Source organism: Miscanthus floridulus, chromosome 18 (genome assembly GCF_019320115.1).
Source record: "Miscanthus floridulus cultivar M001 chromosome 18, ASM1932011v1, whole genome shotgun sequence".
In the NCBI taxonomy this organism is placed as follows: domain Eukaryota; kingdom Viridiplantae; phylum Streptophyta; class Magnoliopsida; order Poales; family Poaceae; genus Miscanthus; species Miscanthus floridulus.
The window spans coordinates 117,232,217-117,243,332 of record NC_089597.1 but is presented as its reverse complement, the minus strand read 5'-3'; the positions used below and the strand labels follow the sequence as shown (position 1 = coordinate 117,243,332).

At 42.3% G+C, this 11,116-nt stretch overlaps 1 protein-coding gene across 1 annotated transcript; it reads right to left on the bottom strand.

Moving 5' to 3' along the window:
* Positions 1-210: 210 nt before the first annotated feature.
* LOC136524457 (uncharacterized) lies at positions 211-9,441 on the bottom strand. Its single transcript, XM_066517825.1, has 3 exons — positions 9,336-9,441; positions 823-2,013; positions 211-638 (listed from the first exon to the last, which is right to left on the bottom strand). Exons 1-3 carry the CDS (start codon positions 9,439-9,441, stop codon positions 211-213), a joined length of 1,725 nt encoding a protein of 574 aa, XP_066373922.1.
* Positions 9,442-11,116: the final 1,675 nt, after the last annotated feature.

Here is an 11,116-nt window from a genome sequence, read left to right as displayed (position 1 = left end):
ATACTTGTTTCTCTTTGGTATGATTGGGTTCTCCTTGACCTGCAGGTGAGTGTTAGATGCTTTAGGAGCTTGTTGTCTTGGTTGAGATGGTGCCTTGATTCTATTGGTGCCACTGTTCTGCCAGACCCTGGAACCTCCATGTTTTGGTGTGGAGCCTCCAGGGCACGGAACCTCCGTGTTTTTGTGTGGAGCCTCCGCGGTCTACACTGGCTACACCTCAACAATGATTTCCTTCTTCTCAAACCTGATGCAAGACACTCCATTCACCATCTTCCTTTCACCGGTCTTGCCACCCTTCTTGTGGCCAAGACCATCCTTGATAAAAGGATGTCTTCCTTGAATGAACTTGGGATTCTTACTTGCATCATCCATGCACCCACTAGCTATGATATCGTTGAGTCTTGCAATTTCCTTCTTCATAGCTTCCATATTAGCAAGGTTAGTAGCACAAGCTTCTAACTCAACATTGTAGCATCTATCACAACCCTTGCTAGTATATGCATTAGAGATATCACTTGCCTTCGTTGAATGTGAGGTTTTATCCCAAAGGATGCAAAATTGATCTTCAAGCTCCTCATTTCTTGTCTTGAGTGCATTGTTCTTCTCTTGAAGAGTATTTAGGTCATCCTTTAGGGTATCTATGACACTTTCCGCTTGGTCAATTTCCAAACATAAAGTCTCAACCTCACTTCTTTCCGACGCAAGAGCTTTCTTGCAAGTAACATAGAGTTTCTCTTGTTTGGCAAGAGTAGCTTGAGTTCTCTCTAATTCATCTACCACCTTGGCTATGAAGTTCTTAGATTTTTTATCCATTTTACTTACCAAGTTGTTTATTTTCATCATCACTAGATTCATCACTAGAGTCTATGTCGGATTCATCACTAGATGGAGGAGAGGGTTTAGGCTTGGATTTTGGTTTTACCTTTTCTCCTTTGCCCATGAGACAAAAGAGTGTAGATCTCTCCTCATCATTGGTCAAGTTGGTGAAGAGCTTTGGTGAACAAGAATGCTTCTTGATAGCAATGGTTGCAACTTTCTTTGTTTCTTCATCACTTGAGCTATCATCGTTTGAATCCCATTCATGACCAATATGAGCTTGACCCGAATAGTTCTTCTTCTTGTGTTGGGTCTTGTCATATTTCTTGTGGTGCTTCTTCTTCTTGTCTTTCTTGTCCTCTTTATTCTCATAAGGACAATCGGCAATGAAATGCTCCGTGCTCCCACAATTATAGCATTTCCTCTTTTGCTTGTTGGGAAATCTTCTCTTCACAAACTTGTACCCTTCTCTTTTCAACCCTTTCTTGTACTTCCTCATGAACAAAGCAACATCACCAATCTCTCCGAAAGATACTTCATCATCTTCATCATCACTTGAGTCACTTGATGAATCAACCATCTCAACCTTGCTTGATGTTGATCTTGGTGGCTTGCTCGAGGTGAAAGCCTTGTTTGATTTGTTTGCCTTGAGAGCTACCTCCTTGACCTTCAAGTTCTCCATCTTTGCTTCTAGCTCTCCAAACTTCTTCCTTTGTTGTATCTCCATCTCCATGAGCTCATGAGTGAGTATTCTTCCAAGGACATCACTAGGGGTGAACTCTTCAAACCTCTTCTCTCTAATCAATGTCACAAGAGTTGGGTTTCTTGGTGCAAATGCTTCCAACATCACTTTTACAACATGATGATCATTCAAGTCATCTCCACCCAAGCCTCTAATCTTACTGACTATCACCATCAATCTATCAAACATCTCTTGAGGGCCTTCTCCATCCTTGATAACAAACCTATTGAGTTGAGTCATCAATAGATGGATCTTGGACTTCTTTACCGTACTAACTCCTTCATGTGCAAGGTGAAGGGTGTCCCAAATCTCCTTAGCAATCTCCAAACCGATCACTTTGTTGTACTCTTCCGGGCTTAATGCACTTAGAAGAGCACTAGTAGCTTGAGCATTGTGATGTATCATGCGAATCTCTCTTGGTGTGGGATTTTTGGGATCAATGGGATCTTCAAAACCTACACACACAATATTCAACATCTCCGGATGGAGTCCAATAAGATAAGCCTTTATCATATGCTTCCACTGGCAAAGTTGGTCCCATCAAATTGGGGTAACTTGCCCACGGGTATGTTGATGTGAGCGTTAGTAGGCAAATTTATAGAATTATAGTTAAAGGATACACTCGAATATGATCTCTTGGTGTTAGACTTGAGTGTCCTTTTTGGTAGCCTTTGAGCATAGTACTCATCATCATCATCTCCATTCTCTGACTCGCTGCTTGGTTGTGGACTTGATTGCACTTTTCTTCTTGCTTTGTGTTTCTTCTCCTGTTTGTTCTTGTTCTTGTCCCTTTGTTTTTCTCCCTTGGAGGATCCCTTAGCACCAAGCTTGAGCTTTGGAAGTCGCTCAAGCGCTGCTATGGCATCATCCTCAGGAGCTTTAGGTTCCTAATCACTAGGAACATCTTCAAACCGGTCCTCTCCATCTTCCTCCGGTACCCTTTCTCTAGGACTTGCCATTTTCTCACAAGGTTAAGTGCTATCATGAGGAAACCTGCTCTGATACCAATTGAAAGGATCTAGCAAGTGGCCTAGAGGGGGGTGAATAGGCATTTTTCTAAAATTTAATCAACTTATGAAAACAGTTAGAACACGGAACCTTCGGTGATCAGAGTATGAAATCGATTTACTATAGAATTTAACGAATGAAAAATAGATCGAATGTAATACCGGCCTTCTTGGGGAGTATGTTGACCTATCCAAACAGTCGATTGCACCTAGAAGATGAGGAATTCGTAGATCGGATGCAAACCCTAAATATCAATCCAAATCACAAGTAATAGCAACAACAACAGCAATCACAGTGAACACAAGGATTTATCTCGTGGTTCAACTCGCCACAAAGGCTTGTTTACATCCACGTTGTTGAGGTTAGCCATAAAGGCTATGGAATCTCTTTCAACTCATTCCTCTTCTCCAACCTATCACCAAGACAATAGGTTAGAGGGTTCCACTAAGTCACAAAGGGTAATACAAACATCCCGGTGCTCAACCACAGTGGCTTGGGAGCTACCGGGCGATCGCTAGCCGTCTAGGAGCCAAGCTCCAAGAGTAACGAACACACCAAGTGGCTAGGGCTTCACCAAGTGCACAAGAACGGAGGAGAAGGATCTTCTCAAGCTTTCTCACACTCTAGAGCCAAATCCCTCAAGGAATCATAGAGATTTGAGCAAAGGAGTTTGGAGCACCAAGCTTGGGAGAGAGAGAGCTTCAGTTTGAGTCTAAGTGAATGAGGAAGAAGATTACCATTGGGGGTGAAGGGGTATGGTATAAATACAACCCACGTCACCCACAAAACGGTCTGGTCAGACAGACCTCGGAGCCTTCGTGTTTGAGCGTGAAGGTTCCACGACTGAGCGTGGAGGTTCCGCGTAGGCCAGAGCAGATAAGAATTCAGCTCGGCTGGCTTTGTGTGGCTAGAATTATTTGAGTTGAATATGGAGTTTTGAGCACTTGGTTCCACCCAACACACCATTAGTATTCCCCTTGATAGTACGGCTTGTCCTATGACTCAATTTCAAAATATAAAATGAATTAACATAGCTCTTCAAGCCGTTGCAATCCATCGATTCAAGTTGGGGAATCTCCTCATTTGTTTCTTTGCATCCACGATTAAAGATATTCTATCAAACACTTGTCAAAGCCATTAGTCCTTTAATTATGTGGTCAACATCACCAAAACCCACTTAGAGCTTTGATGAGGACATGACCTCCATACATATGACCATGCTTAGAGAACCATATGGAGACCAAAGAGATCAGCGAGGGTGTCCTAACCGAGAAGGAGGCCCGAAGCTCATCCGGTTTGAGTCCCCAAGGTGGAGACCCAAATCAAGTTCGAGTCCGGCTCGGGCTCCAGGACAAGTCTGCCTTAAACTGGTCATCCAGGACGCATCCGGACTCCGTTTTCGACGATCCACATATGGTTGGAAAGATAATTTGATAAGGAAGCCAATCCAAGTGGTTTCACATTAAAATACCTTCGGAATCTACAGGAATCGTCGAAACAAGTCAGCGTCCAGAATATGCCAGGGTGCTGCAACACCGTCTTTTGGTCCGTTGGACCATGTATCGTGTTTGGGCCCATTAAGGGGCGCGTCCAGGGGGGTGATGCCCAAGACTCTATAAATAGTAGCTATCTCTCTCCTTAGGGTTTGAGTTTTGTTTAGTTCTTGATTTTCTCATGAAATAGACGTCATTTTGTTGCAACTGTCGTCGCCAAGGCCGCTTGCTGTGAACCAGGGCCCCAGTTCTTGATCTTGTTCGTCTGTGGCGATTAGTCCTTTCGAATAAAGACTTGAACTCCTTCTTATTTTCATAAGCCTTATATTTATTTGTAATTTCAGATTGCGTTCATCCCGTTCTTGCTTGTGTTCTCGATTCGCTTGCAGGAAAGCCTTCTCAGCGAGGTCAATCGTATTCGCGTGGTTGATAACCAACGGAGCAGTGGTGTAACTGTTGCGGGGTCCGAATCAGTCTTAGTTCGAAGCCTAGATTGTGAACGTCGAGTCTCCACCAATCGATGCTATCATACCTTTCGGAAGATCGTGCCTAGTCTACATCAAGTGGTATCAGAGACCTTGTTGCCCGTTAGGTATAACTTTGTTTTCCCCTTTAGATTGTTACTATTTTTGCATTACCTATAGTCCACAAAAAAGTCAAAAAAATATACATCGTCACATATTCCCGTCCTATAGCCTCATTGTACTGTGCACGTTCGTCTCTGTTTCGCGTTGTTGAGTTTGTGCCCTAGGTCAAGTTCTTGTTGCTGGTTTTAGATCGTTTCTGAGTCCAGTTTGTGTTTTCCCCTTTGTTTTTCATCATAATCTGTGAACATCTCCAAGTCTTGTTGAGTTTCCTTTGTATCCATCAAACTCTAGTCCACGCCATCTAATTTCCTACACTTGTCTTCACTATTTCCATCAAATCCTTGCTGCCGTGACCAATTTTGCGCGCATTGTTCTCGTTTTGTCCTCTAATTCGGAGTGCGTTCGTAAAACTGGTCTAGTTTTTGCATACGAACTCGGATTTCGACGTTTCATATATCAAAATCGATCAGAAAAAATTTCAGATCCATCCATCACCACTTTGTCGAGGTTGGAGATTTTTATTTTGATCAAAAAGGGGTCACAAGATCTTATTTTCGTGGTCATAAGGTTTTTGTCGATTTTGAGCACGTCTTCTGGAAATTCCACAGGCCACGTCTTTCACTTGTTTAAGCTCATATTTTCTGTGGTTACTTCTTTTGTGCTCCTAAGTGAAGAAAAAATATCAAAAAAAATAAAAAGAAAAAGTCAAAATTTCTCAAAAAAACAACGATAGCCCAAAAAAATAGAAAAAAGAGAGGGGCAAAAGAGGAACAATATCTAGAGGAGCACATAGAGAGCGATATTTGAGCTGTGTTTGCGTGTGCTGATTTCTACCTTGTTCTTAATCATATTCTTACTGTTCACATCACTTGATACATCTGGTACTTGGAACGTGAGTAGGCCAGCAACTAAGACAAGTACTTGTAATACTTATTCAGCTTTGCTATTCAGTTATGAATTTTGCTATTCCTTGCTACTATATTGTGCCTATCCAAGCTCCACTTTCTTCTAACTAAGTACAGGTTCGCCTTGCAACTGTTACACTCAAGCTACAATGGTATCACAGTCACCGACCGATTGCACCGCCTGTTGCTTTGGTAAGAACACTTGTAAGACCGTGGTAAGACGCTTGAGAGTTGAGTGCCTTGTTTTTCTTTGTCCACAACCTAAGTAGTTGGTAGGGATAATACTTTTGTATTGTCTTTTGCTGTCTTCTAACAATGACAGGTTGTTCGTATCCACCGACTTATGATGGTATAGGTGCTGATGAGTACATGGAGTAGGAAATTGCCATAGATAACATATTTGCTACTCGCTTTATGTGTCCAAGGAGGAAGGTAAAAAATGCAGTTAGTGTTTTACGACATTTTGCTTATCTTGGTGGGAGTCTTTAGATCCTTCTGATAAGCCTCAAACTTGGAATGATATGAAACTTCTTATGCGAGAAACCTTTGTTAATCCACCTCCTGTTTTGACTTCATATGATGAGGTGCACCATTTAGAGGAAGAGTCTGTTGTTATTCCTCCTGCTATGCCTAACCTTTTGCAGGACAATGTAGAAAAGAGCGAGGATGACGTGACAGAAAATGAGAAGCTCACAGCCTCATGTGAAAATTCAGAACATCAATTATTACCCCTGTTGAACATGAGAGCAAAGGTAATGCCCATGATGCTAAACTCACATCAGGTGAGAGTTCTCTTGATGTGCTGAATTTTTCCACCAATCATGCTATGATAGAGCAAATTTTAGTGGAGCCTTCGCTTGATTTACCTTTGTCACAAGATGATTTGCTTGATATTTTTTTTGACGAAGATGACTTGCATGATGATATTTATGTTATACCCATGCAATCATTGAAGAATGATCATGCTATATGTGTGCTGAAATCGAGCACTTGTGCTAAAAATAGACTTGTTATTCATAATGCTAGTGAAGTTGACGAGCTAAAATTGTTGTCTTCTTTAAATACTTTGGGTTACATTGAATTTGATGTTCCGTGTAATCTTAGTTCTTTAGAGGAGAAACTTTATACATATGCTGATTTACCATAGTTCTCTAGACATACATATCATGTTTTTGGTAAATATAACAACCAAGGGTAATATTTGATACAACGAGTTTATATTTGTACAAATCCGAATTCTCCTTTTGTTGTGCAAAGTAATGATCAACTAGATGATAGTAAAATCAACACTGTTGTTATGCCATATTCCTCTAGTTTTGCTTTTCGAACACAAGTGGAATCCAAAGAAAGGGAGCATATGTTTCTTGTTAGTACTAATCTTTTGCAGGATAGTATTGGCAAAGATCGTATGTATTTCAATCGAGCAGACTACATGTCTGTAGGACAAGACATGATACAAACCTGGACATGTGGTCATATTCTTTCTCACAACATTGTCCATTCCCATTATTTTGGAAACCTCGCTTGTCATCATGTTGTGCAGGATCGACTTCAAACAAAATTGATGCCGAGGACGGCTTTTCGTCAAGAAAGGGAGGATGATGAGGACATGACCTCCATACATATGACCATGCTTAGAGAACCATATGGAGACCAAGGAGATCAGCGAGGGTGTCCTAACCGAGAAGGAGGCCCGAAGCTCATCCGGTTCGAGTCCCCAAGGTGGAGACCCAAATCAAGTTCGAGTCCGGCTCGGGCTCCAGGACAAGTCTGCCTTAAACTAGTCACCCAGGACGCATCCGGACTCCATTTTCGACGATCCACATATGGTTGGAAAGATAATTTGATAAGGAAGCCAATCCAAGTGGTTTCACATTAAAAGACCTTCGGAATCAACAGGAATCGTCGAAACAAGTCAGCGTCCAGAATATGCCAGGGTGCTGCAACACCGTCTTTTGGTCCGTTGGACCGTATATCGTGTTTGGGCCCATTAAGGGGCGCGTCCAGGGGGGTGACGCCCAAGACTCTATAAATAGTAGCTGTCGCTCTCCTTAGGGTTTGTGTTTTGTTTAGTTCTTGATTTCCTCATAAAACAGACGTCGTTTTGCTGCAACTGTTGCCGCCAAGGCCGCTTGCTGTGAACCAGGGCCCTAGTTCTTGATCTTGTTCGCATGTGGCGATTAGTCCTTTCGAATAAAGACTTGAACTCCCTCTTATTTTCATAAGCCTCATATTTATTTGCAATTTCAGATTGCGTTCATCCCGTTCTTACTTGTGTTCTCGATTCGCTTGCAGGAAAGCCTTCTCGGCGAGGTCAATCGCGTTCGCGTGGTTGATAACCAACGGAGCAGTGGTGTAACGGTTGCGGGGTCTGAATCAGTCTTGGTTCGAAGCCTAGATCGTGAACGTCGAGTCTCCACCAATCGACGCTATCATACCTTTCGGAAGATCGGGCCTAGTCTACATCAAGCTTGATTGCACTTACACATATTTTCCAACCCTTTGAGCTGATCCTTTCCTCTCTCACTCACTTTGCTTGATTGATTCATCATTTGGTGAGATTTGAGAGCATCCAAGTGCATTGCTTTGAGTGATTGCATCTAGACGTACTTGGTGATTGTGTTTTGATACGGATTTCGCTTGTTACTCTTGGTGGTTGCCATCACCTAGACGGCTTGGTGCAGCAAGGATCATCGAGCAGAGGGTGGTGCTTGTCTCTGGCTCTGATCGTGGTGATTGTGAGGGGTTCTTGACCTTTTCCCTGCGGAGAGCCAAAAGGTACTCTAGTGGATTACTCGTAGCTTGTGGATCCCCATCTTATGTTGGTTGTGTGGCACCTAGTTGCGGGTTAGGCGTGTGATGCCTATTAGCCCGTGAACCTCCAAGTGGGTGATTCGCTACGACGGGGGCATAGCTTGCTAGCAAGCAAGTGAACCTCGGTGAAAAGTCATTGTGTCAATTGGTCTTCATTGTGATTGATTTTTCACTTGCCTGACTCGGTATTGATCCCTCTACATCTCTTGTATTTACATTTGTAGAAATATCTTGTGTAGAGGTAGCTTAGCTAGTAAGAGTAGCTCTCTAGTGTAGCATAGAAGTAATTAGTTGAATTATTTGTTTAGGTTGCTCACAAGTGGTAGAATTAGTGACCTAGTCATTGTGTGATATACTAGAGATCATAGAAATTAGAATTGGTTAGGTGGCTTGCAACACAAGTGTAGCGCTAGCGCAAAATTTGCTTCGCCATCTTATTTACTAATCATTTGTCTTAGTGTTGTTGTAGAATTTTTTAATAGGCTATTCACCCCCCTCTAGCTATTAGGACCTTTCTAACCCCCTACAATTCCATAAAATTCTTATCATTTGATAACCTTTTTAATAAGCTTCCTGTCCCTGAGATTAAATCTAGGGCTAACCATAGATTTATCTCCCTCAGAGTCAACATAACCATCAAAAGGATGGATCTTCCTTGCTCTGGCTTTCTTTTTGTATTTTTAGAAGACCTACTTTTTCTTGCACTAGCAACAATCACACAGGGTTCCTCCTCAGACTCCTCAGAACCCCATTCCAAAATATTTTGGTCTTCTAAGGGAAGCGTTTCTTCTTCCATTTCATTAGGCTGATCAACAGAGATGCTAGAGTGTTCATCCTAGCGTTCTCTAGGTCTTTAAGCACATCAATCTTATCAAAAGAGAGATTCAGTTTGAATCCCCATTTTGGAAGCAAGAGAAATAATGAGAGTTAGAGAGAACTGCAAAGGAGTTTTGGTTATTAGAATGTATACCTTCAGTTTCCATTTCAGCAGACAACTTGTCTTGATTCTGACCACTCATCTTCATTTGAGAAGTCCCAGTGTCCTTGAGCCTCTTGCTTGTCTCACCTGCTGCCATGTAGGCCACTCTTCTTGTTTGTCCCTTTGATCATTCTCCACCACAGGCAGAGGATCAGTGCCATGACTTTCCTAGGGGTTATGTTCATCTGGCATATCATTTACAGCAGGCATCCTATCATCACCTTTGCTCTTACTCTTATCTTCCTCAGCTGTCACAGTGGCTGTCAGAACTTGAGTATTACTCAGACAGGTAGCTTCCTTCTGTTGGGCTGTGTCAATCTCCATTTCAATCACCTCAGAATTCTGACCATATTCCTACTGAATCAGGTCCCAGTCAATATCTTGACTTTCCTTGTTCAACATCTCCTCTTGGCTAGACAAGTCAACCTTAGGAGCTCCTTGACTGCCCCTAACTGGGCTTAGATACATAGCTCTTTCAACAGTACCCTCTTCTTCTCTGTCTTCCACTATAGTAGGCAAGCCTTTGTTGGGAGCTGATTTTGTCATCATGTCATCAAACCGAAAGATACTATCCTTGCTGCAACCATACAAAGCATTCTTGGCTTCAATAGTTGTTAGGGGATCATACTTGTTCTTCACCATATTAGTACCATATTCATTAATTATTGTCTGAGGATTAACATCAACAGCAATACAACTGACTTTTTTTATTCCCACCGAGTCAAAGTTCCCAAATCTCAATTGATCAGACCTAGGAACAATCAAGTCTCCTATCTTCAGCCCCTCATCCTCACTAATCATCTTCAGCACAATTCTGCTGTTGAGTCTTTTGTTGATTAGAGCATCCTCCAGCAAGTTGTTTTCCTTTGATCCCACTTGTGTTGTTGCTAGGACCAGCTTCAAAGGACTTTCCACCAGTTTTAGCAGAGTCCATTTTCTGCTTCTTTGGAGAGGGGAAATCATCTTTAGGTTGATCCCTATCATTCCTGATCCATTTAGTACTAGTAGGGTCTGTGTAGCCATCTTGTGGCACTTCTCTCTGAAAGAAATAGTTATAAAAGTGAAAAATCCAACGGCCCATCCACAGATGCAGGCACTTTAGTCACATCTCTGCACCCTATCTTGACTATGACATAATCATTTTTGTTCAGACTATCTCTATCCACTTCCAAGGGAAGCCCCACTTTGGAGGCAACCATAGAAACATTTGAGTAGGACCTCTTATCATAAGGAATATTGGAAATTCTGAACCAGGCAACATCCAGGGCCCCCTTAGAGCCAGTAGCAGGATTCCATTTTTCATGTTTAATCACCACCTCAGGCATGGACCTCAATCTCATTTCAGTGAAGTGTGCCAAGTCATCAATATTCTGAGCATTTGAAAACTTCATCTGATATTTACCTTCCCCACTCTTTTGGCATACCACCTCCAAGTCGAATTTGGCCCTGCTTTCAGTTTGAACTCATTCTCAATTTGTCTAGCAGTTGCTTGTCCAGAAGTTATAGTGATCAGGACAGTAGTAGACATATCCTTGATCCCCTCATCATCGCTGGTACTTTCAATCACATGGAAACACTGTCCATAAGTTGACAGTCCACAGAAAGGGGAGATATACTCCCAAGGCATTTTAGTGGTACAGACTCGAGCTACATGACCCTCCTTATGACATCTTGGACAGACAATAGGGTTTGGGCAGCCACTAGCAGCATGCCTAACCATGAAACACCTAGGACAGATCTGAGGTCTGCCCTGTTGCTCTCTAGGAGCCACA